The sequence below is a fragment of the Xiphophorus hellerii genome, chromosome 22 (genome assembly GCF_003331165.1).
Source record: "Xiphophorus hellerii strain 12219 chromosome 22, Xiphophorus_hellerii-4.1, whole genome shotgun sequence".
Taxonomy (NCBI): Eukaryota; Metazoa; Chordata; class Actinopteri; order Cyprinodontiformes; family Poeciliidae; genus Xiphophorus; species Xiphophorus hellerii.
In genome coordinates, this window is record NC_045693.1 from 1304312 (window position 1) to 1321851 (window position 17540).

Below are 17540 nucleotides of genomic sequence, written 5' to 3' on the forward strand. Positions count from 1 at the left end.
TTTTCATTTCAGATCCTGAAAACAAAATGTTTTCATCAGCTTCACTTGCAGGAACAAACTGAAGGCAGGAATAAAATGTAATTATTAGAAAAGGCCACTTTTATTATTTTTATATATATGTATATGGATTTTTACATATACATATATTTTTACACACATATATATATATATATATATATATATAATACTAATTTTCACACTATATCAATTTTTCTACATGCTGAGTTGTGAATAATTTCTTTATCCATGAGGCCGGAGAAACTTCCTGCTGTTTTCATATGAAATTATTGCTTTTAATGATATTGTATATAATTATATTACATATCCAGTATTATTGAAGTGATGCTTTGAGTTCTGTAAATATAAACAGATTTTAACTGAAGTTAAACTGCAGCTGTTATTCAGATGTAGGGACCATGTTTCACCAGCAGAGGGCGCCGCCGGCTGGCGGGTTTTTATGTCAGATTTAAATAAAAATTATTATTATTATTAATGTGTGTAAACCGTGTTCTGCTTTCATCACTTCCTGTCCAGCCAGAACCCTGTGATGGTTCCGGTTCTGACCCGGTTAGCGGCAGACATGAAGGACTCGTGGTTCTGGTTCTGGTAGTTTGTCTAGAAGCTTTATTGATAACTGTTTACATCTCACAATGCATTCCACAACACGACTCCAGCGGAGTTTAATCAGCACAGGTGAAGAAGAAGAAGAAGTTTATCATTCACGATTAAAGAAGCAGAACAAACAGACGCTTTAAGCTCCGCCCACCTCACCTGGAAACAACACCTGGCGGAGGGAAACGCCCGGCCGTTTCCTAGGAGACAGCGGGATGACGATGATCTAACAGGGTAATGGATTGTTCTACATGGTTCTACAGCTACTGAGCAGCGATGAAGAGTTTAGTGCAGGCCCCTCCTCTTCCTCACAGCAGCCCCTCCCCAACCTGCTGCCTGTGACAGGCTGAGGGGAAGGGGGCGGGGCCAACCAGCTTTAAAATGTTTCCGAGACTCTGATTGGTTCACAGAAATAAAACAGAGCTGATGATCATCATCATCATCATCATCAAAGCCACTGAACGATTCTCAGAAACACAAAATAAGGAATTCTGAAATGGAAAAAAAATAAAATAAAAAGTTTAATAATCTGACAAATACATCATTAAGGGCAGCGCCCACCTGATCCTCCTCTTCCTCCTTCATTACCCCCCTCACCCTCCTCTTCCTCCTTCATTTCGTTTCCTCCAGCCCCCCTCCCCCTCCCATCAGGACTTCCTGAATCCGACCTTTGACCTCCCGTTCCTTCACTCCGCCTTGCGCTTCAGTCCGGGAACCTTTTCCTGAATCCTGAAACACAAACAGGAAACAGGAAGTGAGCCGCCGTACATGTCAAAATAAAACACTTCATGATGTTCTTCACCTCCATGTTTCAGTCCATGTTTCACTGTGAGGTCATCAGTAGGAGACAGAGGTCACTGACCTCAAAACTACGCACATTGAAATTACAGAACTAAAGTGAGGAAACGCAGCAGCAGCATCAGCAGCTCTGTGCATTAATGCTGAGAATATTAATATAGCAGACAGAAGGTTTCCCAGTAACTCTGGGTCACCAGTGAAGTTTCCTGCTCCTCCACTGGGATCCTGCTGTTTGATTTCCTGAATCATTTATTGAATACAATTTAAACTCAATTATATAAAGTGTTCGTATCACTAGGATACGTCATCAGGTATGAACCATCTACTTCCTGGTGAACTCTTTCACATTAAAAGCCTGTTTCCTAAAGTCACAGCTGGGCTTTTATTTTGAAACTCAGCAAAGACTTTATTTTAGATTCTTATTGACTTACTTTTCCACAATATCCTTGACCTGGTTGGTGACCAGCGCCAGGTAGTGATCGATCTGAGCCTGAGAGAGACAGGAAGTTAGACCAGTTGGACCTCCAGCAGCACTGCTGATGCATTCTGGGTAATGTCAGGGTCCTACCTGGTGTTTCTCATAGATGATTGGGCAGCTGAACGCTCCGACCAGACCTGCAAGAGGAGGACATCATTAGAACCCAGAGGACCGCCTGCTGCAGCGCCACCAGGGGGCGCCGCCACAGAACCTCCACTAGAGGGCGCCGCCATAGAACCTCCACTAGAGGGCGCCGCCATAGAACCTCCACTAGAGGGCGCTGCAGCAGAACCCCCACTAGAGGGCGCCGCCATAGAACCTCCACTAGAGGGCGCCGCCATAGAACCTCCACTAGAGGGCGCTGCAGCAGAACCCCCACTAGAGGGCGCCGCCATAGAACCTCCACTAGAGGGCGCCGCCATAGAACCTCCACTAGAGGGCGCCGTCGCTCACCGAGGATCAGCAGAGTGAGTCCGTTGAAAAAGGCGCCAATGTAGGTCAGGATCCACATCAGAATCGCAAACTGCAAGATGACAGCGGGAGAAACTGGGTCAGAACCAATCAGAACCTCGTGTTTAATGATCCGTTTATCATCAGAACCAATCAGAACCGGACCCAGAGGTTCTGCCTCACCTTGATGGAGTCCACCAGGTCCTCCACCAGGAACAGACGCCTCAGCTCCTCGATGGTCCAGTTCAGCTTCTCCAGAATCACGTCGCTGTACTTGTGGGCCAGGTCCGCGGACAGCGCCACCTCCTGGTCCAGGTACAGCCTGCGGGGCGGGGCAGAGGTGAGTCAGAAGGTTTCCATGGTAACAGAGTCCGACCCGGCCCCATGTCTGGTTCTGAGGTTTGGTAGGATGTAAAAACGATTCCAGATCCTGTTTGGGTTCATCTGAGCTGCAAACTGAGCAGGAAACCTGCTTTGGTTCTGATCCAGCTGGTTCTGGTCCAGATTCTCTGAGCTCAGCTCCTGATAATCCCTGTTAATGAGTCTGGACTCAGAAAGGTTCTGATCTGCAGCCAGAAGCAGATCAACCGACCATGGAGCTGGAATAATCCCATCTGGACCAGAACCGCTGAGCAGAACCAACAGAACCAAAGTGGACCAGGAACCAGGAAGTGTTTATTATTTTACTTTATAACATCTGAGGCACTGAATCTTAAGAACGGATCAGAACCGGGTGAGAACGGATCAGAACCGGGTCAGAAGCGGACTCACTTGAAGGGGTGTCCCTCGTCGGACTTCTGGATGGCCTGCAGGATGCCCTTGTATATCCGGAAGCAGATGGTGACGGACAGCAGCGCCAGGCCGATGTAGGAGCAGACGCTGACGATGCTGCAGACGCTGAGCGACAGCAGCAGCAGCAGCGCCGCGCCGAACACAACGCCCGTCGTCTTCACGTCGCGCCAGTACACCAGCTCCACCACTAGGGGGCAGACACAGACAGACGGTCAGCAGGAACGACCTCTGACCTGCTGGAAGCCTGGTGACAGGAACCAGAACCAGAACCAGAGCTTCACTGCTGAATTGATAAACATTAATAAGTGACCCAGGTGAAACGGAGCAGATGATTGGTTCATGAAGACGGAGGGAAACCTGGTTCAACCAACCGGGTCAAAGTTCTGATCAAGTCCTGCCTCTGAAGGTCCAAACCGCTCAGAGATGTGTCACTTCCTGCTGATGTCATGCTAAAACTAACGCTGCACGCTGTTTGAGCTGCTAAACGGTTAAAGTTTGTGATTCTGCAGCAGAACCAAACAGAGTGGTCTAGTCCAAGGTCCAGATCCATAACTCCTTCCTGCAGTCCGTTCTGGACCAGAACCATAAACACAGGCCTGAGTAAAATCTTTGATCCACTCGCTAAAACAGGACAACTCATCATTATGCAGGTTTGTAAAGTTACTCTCAAAATGAACAGAAATAATTAGATTTTTCTGCCTGTGAGGAGAAAACAGGTTCATCTGCAGCTTGTTGTTCATTCACTGATAAATGTCACAGTTTCAAACTAATTTTAGCTCCAATGCTGAGTGGTGCGGACAGCAGAGAGGATCATCGGGGCCCCCCTTCCCTCCATCCAGGACATTTCATCCCAGCGCTGCGTGTCCCGAGGCCGAAACATCATCAGTGACCCCTCACACCCCCACCATGGACTGTTCTCCCTGCTGCCCTCTGGAAAGAGGTTCTGCAGCATCCGGTGCAGGTCCACCAGGTTCTGAAACAGCTTTTTCCCACTTGCTATCAGACTGCTGAACTCTTAACTGGACTGCACTCAAAAACTGGTCTCCACTTCATACCTTGCACATGTACAGAGCTTAATAACTTCTATTTTACTGTCAGTCCTGCACTTTATATTTTATATTCATATTTTATACTGTATTTTATTTTATTCTGGAGTAACCTCACAACATTGGAACCTCAAACATGTCCTGAGTCGTATGCAACGAAATTTTGTTCTGTATACACCCTGTGCATGCAAAATGACAATAAAGTCAGACTAAGTCTAAGTCTAGGAGTAAGCTTACCTTTTAAGCTAAATATTTCGTTAGCATGCTAAATATTTAGCTTGTTTACATTGTTGACTAAATATTTAGCTCTAAACTAAATATTTACTTTGATGAATATTCTTTTTTTAAAATATTTACTTATCTTCTTAAATATTTAGCATGCTAGTTAAATATTTTTTTAAGTTGTGTAATTTATAAGATTGTTATGAGAGTCTATAAAAAAATATTGCTGCTATTTCTATAAGACATCCCATATTTAATGGCGCTGTGAATCACAGACTAACTTCACCTCCTGCAGGTTAACCTGCGTCCAGTTCAGCGGGTTTAAACTCGACCTAAATATAAACTATACTCGGTTAAACACGATTGCAGCTTCCGATTAAACCAGAAATGATCATTTCCGCTCAACTCGCCTCGCTTCCGCCGGTGTTAGCATGCTAACCGTTAGCTTCCTGCAGACAGCCATGTTCCCAGAAGAACCAGCGGCTGAGGCGGACCGGGCGGAGCAGGAGGGGGAGCGAGGCTCCAAATGTGGCCGCCTGCCTCATATGGTAACAGGCTGCCCGCGGCACCGGAGCAGGCTAAAAATAGAGCCCGCACCGCAGCGCTCTCTACCCGGCCACAGATCTGGTTTCACCGCCGCTCCGGTTCAACTCGTCCCGTTTGACCCGTTTCACCTCCCTCCTCCTCCCCGGACAGACCCCCGCCTCACGCCGGGACAGAACCTCAGAGTCCGGGTTAACCTCCGCAGGAGGCCCGCTCCTCCCGCAGCCGGTGCCGGTCTGAGCCCCGCTCCGCCCGCCTCCCGGGCGGCCAAAGCCCGCTGCCAGAGCGCTACCAGAGGACATCGAAGCTCACTAACCCCGCTCGGCGTCCATGTTGAACCTCCCGGAGCCTCCAGCAGCAGCACGGCGGCTCCGCCTCCGGCTGACCGGAGATCACGCTCCGTGGGCGGGGGCGGGACATGCGCAGCTCGGCCCCACGGAGGAGACAATCACCATATTTACTAATTTATTTCCAATATATGATCAATAAACCAGCGAGGAGAGTTTATTACCGTATTAAAATATTCACCGATTTATTAATAAATCTGGATAAATTCCTCACAATAACTTGGAAATGAGTTTATCGATCACAACAGGAAGCAAAGAAAACTACTTCCGTTTTTCAATTCTATGGATATAAATCTGAAAAGTGCGGCGTGCCCTTGTTTTTAACCCGGAACCGGGTCTGGCTGCAGGTCTTCTGAACATCTGTACCAGTTTACAATCAGCTGGACTCAGGTCTGGGCTTTGACTAGGCCATTAGATCCCATGAATCAGCTCTGATCTCAACCATCCCATAATGCTCTGCCCTGTTTCCCACAGCATGATGCTGCCACCACCATGTCCCTCCTGGCTGCGATTCTGAGTTCTGTCCCAGACGAGTCAGAACCGCTGATATAGGTTACTCCGGTCCAGAACCCGACCCGGCGCTGATAAGCCCGGTTCAGTCGGCCCAGGTTGTAAAAGCAGGTCGTAAAAGCAAAGCGCTGCAGATAAAAGGTCCAACATTCAAATCAGCTGCAGGCCAGGTGCATGCTGGGAGAACAGGTCCAGCAGAACCAGAACCAGAGCTGAGGGACACACACACACCGCTGCTGAGTCAGCATGCAGCTGGATCAGTGACAACAGACCAGAACCAGCCTCTTCTGATGGGTTCTGTTGTTTCCTCCTGGTTTTGATCCAAAACCATCAGAACCTCCAGCAGGACAGAACCTGGCCCAGTCAGAACCAGATAACCTCTGGACCGTTCTCCAGAACCAAACGGATCAATGATCTAATCGCCGCCTCAGCAGTCGGGAGGCGGTGCCGAGGGCCTGATCCGTTTGGACCTCTGCAGACCTCCAGCTGACTGCTTGATGAGCAGAACCCAGCAGCTGGTTCTGGTTCTGGTCAGACTGCAGCTTTAACTGCAGTTCCTCTGCAACCAATCATTAACCTGACCTTTGACCTGGCTCGCTGCACGTCCAAAGGTCCCGTCTGTGAACCCGACAACCAGATCTAATCAGAACCATTTGGACCCAATCAGAACCAACCAGAACCAGCCTACCCTGCTCCCTCCAGGACCAGCTGACCGGCTCCTTCCTCTCCATGCAGCTGCTCTCCATGCCGTCCGACCCGATCCGACCCGATCAGCAGACACACATTCCCACCAGCCGGGCGAGTGAGCAGAGAGAGGGAGGCTGAGGAAGAGGAGGAGGAAGGACAGCAGCTCCTCCTGCTGTCAGCTGACTGAACCGTGACGCAGCGCCTGGACCTCCTCCTCCTCTTTTTCATCCTCCTCCTCTTCTTCATCCTCCTCCTCTTCTTCATCCTCCTCCTCCTCTTCCTCCTCCAGATGAAACCTTTCTGCATTATTCGCCATAATAACCCGGTTCTGACTAAACCAACTGGACCCGCCCCATTGGAGCTGCTCCACCTCCTGTAACCAGTTGCTCAATGACCTCTGACCTCTGGATCAGGATCTGAGAACAGGTCTGTTCTGTGGAAACATCTGGACCTGCTTCCTCCAGATTATAATCTGACTCCTGCTGCGGTGGGACCAGCTCAGGTTGCCATGGCGACGCAGCCTGAGAGGAAACATGGAGGATTCGTTCACTTAGCAAATCTTCAGGCTATTAGCGCAACATTTAGCTCCAAGCTAAATATTTTGCTTGTAAACTGAATACTTAACTAACCAGTTAGACATTTAGTTAGTTAGCTAAATATTTAGCTCCAGGCTAAGTATTCTGTTTGAAGCTAAATATTTAGCTTGCTAATTACATATTGAGTTTGAAACTGAGATTTCTAAATGAATGGCTGACCTGGTGAAACTGATTTTAAAAACTAAACCTATTTTCTTATATCAGTATTACTTAATTAATTTTTGACGTTAACTTTAAGAACGGAGCTCCAAAGTGAGTTTCTGAGGCTTTAAACCCAACAAGATCTCCAGCGTTAATCCATCAGAGCTCAGTTTTATTTATTTAATCTGGAAAAATGAACGTTTGAGAAAAGCTGGTCTATTCTGTTAGTGGCTGCATTCAGCCACCAGGGGGCGCTGCTCCCTCTGGTCCACTGCAGAGTTCAAACTGAGTCAGACCCAGACAGCAGAAAAGACTCCAGCTCCCATCATGCACTGGGGGATCAAGCTAAAAGCCTCTCCTCCAACCAGATCAACACCAACATGACCTCTGACCTCTGGTCAGTCTGCAGAATCCATCCACTCGCCATGAACATGATTCATTCTGACCCTTAATGATTCCTTTGAACAGTTCTTTTTCCAGCTGCTGTCAGTTTGAAAAACAAAAACTTGTAAAGATAAGATGAAGGTTCTGATCCAGCAGCGTAAACCTGATGGGTTGAACAGAACCGGCTCATCGATAAACACCTGCAGCATTTCAAGTTATCCAGACTGGAAGGAAACCAGTAGGTTCTACAGAGTCATGATAAAAATAATTAGTGATTGCTAAAGGGCACTTCAGCTGCAGTGTTTGTAATTAGAATCAAACAGAAAACCTGCATGTGTCAGTAAAATTGTTCCTCAATGTCTCATTTATGTAGACAGAAATTAAATTCATCACTTTCTCAGTAGATCAAGAATCAATTATCCAAATGGTTATTGATTACCAATAGTGGCCACCGCTCATTAAAAGGTTAGCTGTGCTAACTCTAAAGCTAATGCTAAAGCACAAAATCAACATGGTAATTAGTAGAAGCTAATGCTAACGTGCTACAGCAACATGATTGGCTCAAGTGTGCCCACCACTGCAGCCTGGTAAATTAGCGCTGTAGAGCTAAGTGAGCTAAGCATTGGCTAACGCGCTAAACGAAACATTAGCTTTGCTATTTGAAAGTATATTATTATTATGGTTATTCTGAGTGGATATGATTAGCAGAAGTGCTTCTACTAACAGCACTTTAGAATTTATCTGGAAAAAATCCTTTAGGGGAAGCTAAATATGCTAATCCACAAAACTAAAAGTTAGCTCAGCTGCTAGCGGATTAGCATAGTGTGTCCACCACATCATTCTGTGATCTGTTCATCAGTAGTTCAGGTGAAAGTTACTAGATTGTTGATTAAAGTGTTAGGTTGAGTTATTTTTGTTAATAAACTCTTTTATAATGGAGAGAAGTTTGTCTGTATTTATTCCACAAACATCATTTATGGGTTTATTTATAAATGTTTAGACTGAAATATCTGGCTGTTATTTTCCTGATAATGAAGAAATTCTTGGTTATTCTGATCTAAATAACTAGTTTTGTTAATAATTATTCTGTTTACTGACAGATATTTATAGCCACAGCAAACATTTTGTTTCAGGATCCAGCTGGTGTATGAATACATCTGAGCCAGCAGAACCAGCAGAACCATCAGAACCGGATGAGGCAGCAGATCAATGAGGCTGATCGGATCGGATCAACATTACATCAGCAGAACATTTGCTGACTGGTTTCTGGAGAACGAAGTGAGGAGCTGAGAATGTCGCAATGCAGGGAGGAGGAGGAAGAGGAGGAGGAGGAGGAAGAGGAGGAGGAGAAAGAGGAGGAAGAAGAGGAGGAGGAGGAACAGGAGGAGCAGGACCTCCTGACTGGGTTCTGCTTCCTGATCCGTTTCATAACATTTTATTTTCTGATCTGATTAAAATCTTTAATTTTGTTGGTTATGAATGTTTTTCTGAACCCAGCAGCTCCAGAGTCGAGGTTTGCAGAGAACACGCCGGTCCGGTCCGGTCCGGTCTGGTCCAGTTCTGTTGAGGGAGAGCTGGGGCCCCTCAGGAGGTGTTGGGTTGCAGAGCCATATCTCCGGTTATTTCCAGAGTCGAGGAAAGCTCGGATACCGCGGTCTAACTCAACACCCTGATACTGAGGACAGCAGCTGGACCGACCCGGTTCTGGTTCCCGCTCACCAGGGAGCGAGAATGTTTCAGGGCAGAGGACGGGTTAGAGGAGAAAACATGAACAAAACACTCCAAAAGTCCAACAGAACCAAACGCAGGAGTTAATGTAGAACAGAACCAGAACAGAACCGGGACGATGCAGGAACAGAAGATGATGTATGGCGGAGGGGACGGGTGGAGTCAAACTGAAAGGTGGAGATGGATGGGATGTGGATGAAGATGGAGGTTCTGGTGGAAACCAAGGAGTGTTTGTGGGTGGATCATGGGGGGGGCAGAGAATGAGGAGGGCGAGGGAGGTGACCGGGGGGTGGAGCATGGGGGGGTGACGTGGGTTGGGGGTGGAGACCATGCTGGGACGACTTTCTGTTACCTGCTCTTATGTTCAGGTTTGGCATCTTAAACAGTTTGCTGCCCGCGGCGCTCCTCTGGGGGGCCGGCTGCTCGGGGTTCCCGGCCGGCAGGCGGGCGGGTGGCGCCTGGCTCGGGGGGGTCTCCAGCTCGGTCTTGGTCTTCTGTGTTGAGGCCTGGGTGAGGAGGTGGTAGGAGCTCTGGCTAAGGGCTTCTGGCTCAGGAACCGCGACGGCAGGCGTGTCCTTCAGGCTGAAGCCGAGGTCATCATCCAGGGGGATCTCTGGAGGCTTCGGGGATGAGAACTTGGAGGGGTCCAGAGCCTCGAGGAACTCATCGATCACACCTCGGGGCGGTCGCTCAATGAACTCAAACTCCTCTGAGGAGACCTCGTGCTCAGACACCTCCTCAGCAACCTCCGGCTCCTCCAGCTCCATCTTCAGGTCTTTCTTCTCCGTTTCTACCTGGAAGCTGGCAGGGTTCTTGGCCATGGCCTCCAGAACAGGCGACAGGGAATCTGCGGTCGGAGACTCAGAGTCTGAATCTTCGGTGGTGGTCTTCTTGCTCTGAAAGTCAAGCGGTTCAAACCTTTCAGGCCTTTTGGGAGAATCGTTGCTGGAGAACCAGTCTTTCTGCTCAATCTGGACAGGTTCCTCTGCTTTGACCTTCGGCGGGGTGGTCTCCTCAGCCTCCTTGACCAGATCAAAGGCTCCAAAGTTTTTGCTGTCTTCAACGGTTGTACCATCTGCAGATCTCGCCTCCATCTCCTCGGTCATCTCCTTCAGGAGAGACACTTTGGTATCAAAAGCAAACGGGTTGTTGGCGGATAGGTTGATCGGAGGGTTGGGCGACTCCATCATCCGGCGTTCCAGGATGGGGCTCTGCTCCTCCGGACTTCCCTCAGAAGAGCCAGAGTCCACTTTGTCAGGGTTGAGAGGGGAAGACTTCAGGATGTCTGGAAGCGACGGTGGCAAAGCAGAATCCTCTTCATCTTCTTCCTCATCATCTTCTTTCAGACCAGATGAGAACTGGTTCATTGACTCCAAGAGGGTTTCACTGGCCGTCTTAGTGGTCTCGAAAAGTTTTCCCCCGTCTAGGATGGATGGTTGGTTCTCCTGGGACTCTCCAGTCTGCCTGTACTGGACCAGATCTGGTGTGGGACTCTCTGACATCTTGGTGTCAGACTTCGGTTCTCCAAAATGGGAGTAGCCACTGTCGGCTAGCGGGGAATATCCGTCAAACGGGTTATTATTCTTCTTTACCTCATAATTCAAGTCTTCATCTTCATCAGACTGGTTGCCACAAACGTCTGGTTCATATTTGGAGGAGCTAATGGGTGTTGTGTCCTTGGTGAAGGAATCCATGGAGACTTTGGAGTTGTCTTCAGATGAGAGGAACGGTGAATCCCAGTGCTCTGTTGGGTTAGAGGAGGTAAGGTGAGACTCATGAACCATCATCAGAGGGTTGACAGGGGAGGGGCCGGTGGAGGACCTGTCTGAGCTAATCATCTTCTCTTCGGGGGAAAACGAAATGCCGCTGTCTTCACACGGATTATGAGGCCCTGAGTCTTTCCCTAAACTCAGGTAGGGAGCAGCTAGGGAATCTAGAAGGTCCTCCTTGGTTTTACCACGTCCGGGTCCAGAGTCGCCTTCTTCGCCATCCCAAGGCATATTCTTGGAGAGAATAGTGGGGGGTGTGATGGAGAAGGAGCCCAGGGGTGCAGCAGATCCTGGGGGAGGGGGCTGGTTGGGACTCTCGGTCAGAGAAAGCTCTTCCAGAGAGTCGGGTGAGTGGAGAGGGGAGATAGGAGAGATGGGTGCAGGGGAGTCACCCTTCTGCCCAAGTTCTTGAGTAGAGAGGGAGGAGGGAGAACGCATACAGCACAAATATCAAAAACATACTCCATTCCTTACAGTGCCCACCACACCTGGGTACAATCCACTCTAAGGAAGGTTTCCAGAGAGACCTGGAGGTCCAGACCAGACAAAAGCTGCTGGACATTCACCACCAGTCCTGCATTCCCCAAAACAGAGACAGCTGTTTGGTAAAAACTCAACGTTTAGGAGCTGCTGGGTAAATTGATCCAAAAGTTCTACACCGACTGGTGAAAACATGAAGGACTGTTCTGATGGACATAATTTGGTCCACATGCAGACCTCTGACTGGGATTTAAAGATTCTGGTTGAAAGGAGCTAGCAGGTCCAGAACCAAGGGCAGACATAATGGGATGTGAAGGAATGGGCAGAAACCAGTGCGTCCTGCAGGAACAGCTCAGTCTCTGAACTCAGATTTCCTACCATCAGGCGTTGGATCTATTCTGTTCCGCGGTTGGCTGGGGTTGGATGGAGATGCCTACAGCAGACAGAGGGCCCATGATGAAACTTCGAATGCCTCGTTTCCACTGGTCAGTGCAGTTTGGTACAGCATTGTGTTTTCATTGTCAAAGTGGCCATACAACCATACCGCATCGCTCCAGGGCCCCTTCATCTGCAGGGCCCCAGGACAGAGGTACGGTACGGTTAAGGTGGAGATACTGGCAACATACAATACCGTCCATTGATCAGCGGACAGAAAAAACCATCAGCAGACACTAATGTGTTACATTTGTTGTCATAGTACTATGACACAACATTAGGCCTTTGGGTTTAACCCAATCTGCCCTGTTACGGGTCCATCTGGCGGTAGATAGGTTCTCCTGTATACGTCGGATCATAACATAGCATATCGAACCGCAGCGCTCAGTGGAAACGAGGCATTAGAGTCAAGACCTATGGAGTTACCTTTAACTGTGTGTACTAGTGACATAAATGAACCACCAGCTGGGAGTTCTGTTCGGTCAAAGTCCAGATCGTTACCCGGTGGTTCTTCTAAACCTGCCAGCTCCCTGCAGGTTGAACCATTTACATCTCTGTCCCTGGTTCTGTTCTGGCACTGAAGCAGAAGGCTAAAGCCTGAAGGGTGTTTAACCTGCTGCCAGTGATGTACAGCAGAGAAAATTCTGCAGGTCCAAACCAGGCTCAGTAGAACATCTGGAGAACCCAGCTGCTCCTGTGTTCTGGTTCTGGGGGTTGAGGGAGGGAAGGGTCTGTCTGAACCGTTCTCTGGTCTAAACATCGAGGCAGGATCTGGTCCAGGTGTGGTGCCAATAATCCATGCTCAGTGAGTCACATGATCCAACATGACGGTCCTCCTGCCTGACCTGGGTGACCTGGGTGACCTCAGTCAGGCTGCAGGACCGTCTGAACCACGATGCATCATCAACACTTTGTGACCTGCTGAAGGTCAGCTGACATGCTGGATCTACTGAGGAGGACGGAGAACTTGCCTGTAGGGAGCTGCATCAGAAGAAGAGGCTGAGCTTTAGCAGGAGAAGATGCATCTGCAGGAGGAGAGGTCAGAGGTCAGAGAGCAGGGCGAACCAGAATCAGGACGCATGCATCAGAAGAAACATAACAGGACATGCTTTTATTTTGAAACAGGAAGAAGATCTGCAATCACGTTAGCTTAGCAGGACCGTTTCATTTGTTCTGAACCAACCCAGTACAGGTTCAGATACCATGACAACGGTCAGCGAATCAAAATTCAACCATTACATCACCAACCGCTGTCCAATCAGATCACAGCGCTGGTTCTGACCCGTCACTGACTGGGTTCTGGTTCTGGTTGAAGGCAAATAAACACGGCAGTTCGTTCAGAGAAATTAGTCCAGTGGATAAATATGAATGATTTTATTAATAACTAGAAGAACTGTTCAAGTTCCATCACGAAGCAGTTCAGGCTGCAGAAGGAACTGTTTACATCCTGGAAGAACTGTTCACATCCTGGGAGAACTGTTCACATCCTGGGAGAACTGTTCACATCCTGGAAGAACTGTTCACATCCTGGAAGAACTGTTCACATCCTGGGAGAACTGTTCACATCCTGGGAGAACTGTTCACATCCTGGAAGAACTGTTCACATTCTGGGAGAACTGTTCACATCCTGGGAGAACTGTTCATACGTAAAAGGAACTGTTCACCCAGTTGGTTCTGAAGTGAACCCAGTTAGAACCCAGATGATCAGAACCAGAGAAACTTTGTTGGTCTCATTGTCTGTCTGAAGGAAGCGGGTCGGGTCAGAACCTCTGGCCAGGTTCTGATGGATCAGCCATCATCAGAACCGGACATCAGTCAGGACTGGACAGGTTCTGATCGTTCAGACAGAACTCTGATCAGGCTGTAAAGTGAGGAAACCAAACAGAACCACCTGACTGAGCTCAGGGTTCTGGGTTCTGTTCGGATCGCTCATGATGAATCTGACCCGGTTCATCAGAACTAGTTCTAACAGCCTGAAGCAGAACCAGAACCTGGCGGCGTCTGTTTGTTTGATCCGACCCAGTGGGATGACGGTGACAGCACAGAGCCCGGTTCTGGTTCTGGTTTCATTAAGAATGAAGCTGGTTCTGGTTCTGAACTCTCAGGAACCTCCAGCTGTAAACAAACCCGGGTCAGCTGTAGCTGGTTCTGACCCAGATCAAACCTCTTCCTCAGGGCATTTGGACCGGCGCCAACAGATTAGAACCAGATTAGTGTCGACACATGGAGCCCGGCTGCCCGACCCAAACAGAACCTGGACCGCCTGACCCGACCCGACCCAGAGAGCTAGCCGACCCACAAACAGGAACACAGTTCAGAACCTGGGCCGGTTCTGGAGAAACTCTGAATGTTTTATTATTATCTCTCAGTCGGCGGCCATCTTGGTTTACATGTGGAGATCCTCAAGGCTCCAGTCTGGTTCCACTTTCTTTTAATAACACAAAACATCCAATATTTGATCAAACATGAATTTTTCAGTGTTTTTCTCCACATTAACTTTTTATTCCTTCAATCTAATCTAAAAATAATCTTGGTTACCATGACGCTGAGACTTTGTTGTTTCTGATAAATATTAGAGCTTCAAAACACAGAGCTGCTTCACCAGATCGTTTCTATCATGACTCAGATGTTAATTTGCTTATTAGATCTTCATTTTAACTCCTCCTTTAATTTCCTTTAAAACACTTTGAATAAACCTTTATTTGTCCAGAAGAGAAGCCAAATGTAACTCAGATCATCCGAGTTTCTTCAAAACATCTCCAGTCAGTAACGCAGTGAATCTGAAAAGGCTTCTGACTGAAGACCGTTGCTCATGCTAACATGCTAACAGCTAAACATGATGACATCATCAGCTGCTGCTCTGGTCAGAGAGATGTTGGAGTTTGGGATTAAACCCTCAGAGACATTCATCCTTCCTCTGGGATGTGGGGTCAAAGTTCAGCTCTGGGTTGTAAAAACTCCACCTTGTTGCCATGGTAATGAAATGATGCTATAAACTTAGCAGATGTTTCCTAAAGGCTGGTAGATTTATGCTTTGGTGACTAAATCTGTTTTCTGATGGGGAAAAATCTGGATTAGAAATGAAGATTTATTTCAGGATGAATCGGATCTTAGTTTTCCTCCAGCAGAACCAGGCTGGGCTGATCCGAACCGGGATCTGTGTTTTCCTTTTGTTCTGGGTCTCGGCCCCACCCTGCCTCCATCACCTCCAGGAGGATCTGAGGCCTTCTCACCTTCACTCTGCATCATCATCCTCATCCTCAGGAACAAACACCTCACAACAGCACCAGAACCGGGCTCTGGACCGCTGCTGCGGACCTGAGCCCTGCAGCGGGACCAGGCCTCTGGACCGGATCCATATCCCGCAGGGGTCGGTCCGGGTGCGGCTGGAGCCCGGACATTACTGTCAGCTCCATCCCGCTGGCCGGCGCGGAGCTGGGATTGCGGTAAACCGACTGGGAGTGGACTCCCAGCGGATTCCTTTGTTGTGACTAATCTGGGCTGGGCTAAGCACCGCTGCTTCCATTATCGGACACGGCCTTGTCTGCTCCGTCGACCGAAATGAGCTCAAATCGACCCGTCTGATCCACATAATTACACAACAGAGGACGTCCAACGGGCTGACACCAGTATAACGCCAGTATAACGCCAGTACAACCGCCTGACATCGCGGAGCTGCTATATTAGGAAAGTTGCGCAGCTCAGACACCTGATGAAGCGTTTTTAGCGTGTCTGTGTTAGTGAATAGCACCGTGGCGCTGTCCGATAATGGAACCAGCCTAAGCAGTACCGTTAGCAGCGCTGGAGCATGAAACGGTCCATACCGCCACCGGTACCGCACACAGAACCAGCTCATATTTATCCAGACACCCCCTCTCTCGGTTTCAGGAACCGGAGAGGCGATTTAACGGGTAATTCACCGGGTCGACACCGACACATAATCCGGTCCAAACAGAATAGGTGGGCCGCATCACCACGGCAAACACCGGGCTAAAACCTGCTGGAAAATCTGCGGACATGTTCCAGAACCTTCCCGGTGAAATGTTCCGATCAATGGGATTCTGCAGATCCATCTCAGCGGCAGGGAGTCAGGCATCAGCCCGGGCAGGAGGCGGTCCTCCCCGGGCTGAGGAGCATCACCGCCCGGCTGTTCAGATTCTCCCTCACCGGGGGATAAAACACTAAAATCCGGTAAAAACCAACCCGCTTCCAGCTGTGGTACCGGTTCTGATGAAACCGAACAGCCTGGGTTAAATGTCCCGATTAAAGAGAGCAGAACTGTTCCCTCAGATACTCACACGAAGCCGGAGCCAGTGGTTCCTGTGTCACCGCGGGCTGCGCTGCTGCCTCTGCCGGGGATGGCGCTGCTTCCCGGGCTGCAGCCGCGAGGAGGGCGTCGCTCTGCGGGGCAGGAGGCTCAGCCGGGGGGGCCGGGCCGGGGATCCCCGCCTCGGCTCCGGGGGCCACGACCTCCGGCTCCTTCGGGGCCTGGGGTTCTGGTTCTGGTTCCTTTATTGGTTCCGGTTTTGGAACACTTTTCTGCAGCAGCATTGGTTCTGGTTCCTTAAAAGGTTCTGGTTCTGGCACATTTTCCTGTAGAAACACTGTCTCAGGTTGTGGTTCTCTGATTGGTACCGGTTCTGGCTCATAAACTTGTACAGGTTCTGGTTCTGGTTCCCGGACAGTTTGAGGTTCTGGTTCCCAGACAGGTTCTGGTTCTGGTTCCCGGACTGGTTCAGGTTCTGTTTCTGGCTCCCGGACTGGTTCTGGTTCTGGCTCCCGGACAGGTTCTGGTCGGGTGGAGGTCACAGTAGGTTCCTGCAGCCCGCTCTCCTCCTCAGCCCGGTGCCGCTCCAGGGCGTCCTGAGCCCCGCCGACCAGGTCCACGATGTCATCGGGATTGAACAGTTCCTCGCCGGGCCCTTGGTCCAGCTGGGGTTCTGGTTCCGGTTCGGGCTGGTAGTGGTGGCCTTCGCTGAACAGAGGGGTGCTGGAAGAGACCTCCTCGCTGTCTGCCATGTTTCTGGCTCTGAAAAAAGTTTCTCACACAGTGGAAAAAGTTCCAGTTCCGGTAGTTTTCCGCTCTAATTACCCCCCTGAAGCGAACTACGGTCGGGAAAAGCGACGGAACCGCTTCGGTCCGCTCCTCTTTCTGTCCGAACCGAGCCCAAGTGCGCCACGCCACACAGCAGCCCCACGGCGTCGAACCCGAGCCTCAGATGGCGAAACCGAGAAGAGGGAACTCCCGCCAGCCAATCAGGTGCGAACAGAGCTCTGACGGACCTGACCTCTGACCAATCAGATCGATCTCAGTGGGCGGGGCGAAATCTGACACCGCCTCCCTTAAAAGCATGGCGAAAATTTAGAAGAAGCAGTTCTGGGAGGTTGCTACAGTTTGGACCCAGGTTCGGTTTTAAACCGTCCAGGTTCGTTTCTACACCGATCTGGGGTTCAGTTTCCCTCGATGAGTTTTATAACGACATGAATACAATTTACCATATTTACTTTATGTGTTTATTATC

The 17540-nt window shown here is 49.3% G+C and overlaps 1 protein-coding gene across 10 annotated transcripts; it reads right to left on the bottom strand.

Annotated features, from left to right (window-relative positions):
* Positions 1 to 595: 595 nt before the first annotated feature.
* Positions 596 to 17254, bottom strand: LOC116712893 (reticulon-4-like). Of its 10 annotated transcripts, none has more exons than XM_032552758.1 (9): positions 16317 to 17254; positions 12990 to 13043; positions 9687 to 11510; positions 3110 to 3317; positions 2522 to 2660; positions 2342 to 2411; positions 1979 to 2025; positions 1842 to 1900; positions 596 to 1341 (listed from the first exon to the last, which is right to left on the bottom strand). In XM_032552758.1, the coding sequence occupies exons 1-9, from the start codon at positions 17035 to 17037 to the stop codon at positions 1299 to 1301; spliced, it is 3165 nt and encodes a 1054-aa protein (XP_032408649.1). In that variant the 5' UTR covers positions 17038 to 17254; the 3' UTR covers positions 596 to 1298. The 10 variants fall into 10 exon arrangements, with proteins under 10 accessions (XP_032408649.1, XP_032408650.1, XP_032408652.1 ...); XM_032552759.1 differs by having other exon boundaries at positions 9687 to 11078; positions 16317 to 17253; XM_032552761.1 differs by lacking the exon at positions 16317 to 17254 and adding an exon at positions 16048 to 16129 and having other exon boundaries at positions 9687 to 11078.
* Positions 17255 to 17540: the final 286 nt, after the last annotated feature.

Bases quoted from the DNA above. Each gene is read 5' to 3' on its own strand.
- LOC116712893 (XM_032552758.1), bottom strand. From the start codon at position 17,037: ATGGCAGACAGCGAGGAGGTCTCTTCCAGCACCCCTCTGTTCAGCGAA. The intron at 1,901-1,978 runs GTAGGACCCTGA...TGTCTCTCTCAG, and splicing joins TCATCTATGAGAAACACCAG to GCTCAGATCGATCACTACCT. The intron at 1,342-1,841 runs GTAAGTCAATAA...TTTGTGTTTCAG, and splicing joins GTCAAGGATATTGTGGAAAA to GATTCAGGAAAAGGTTCCCG.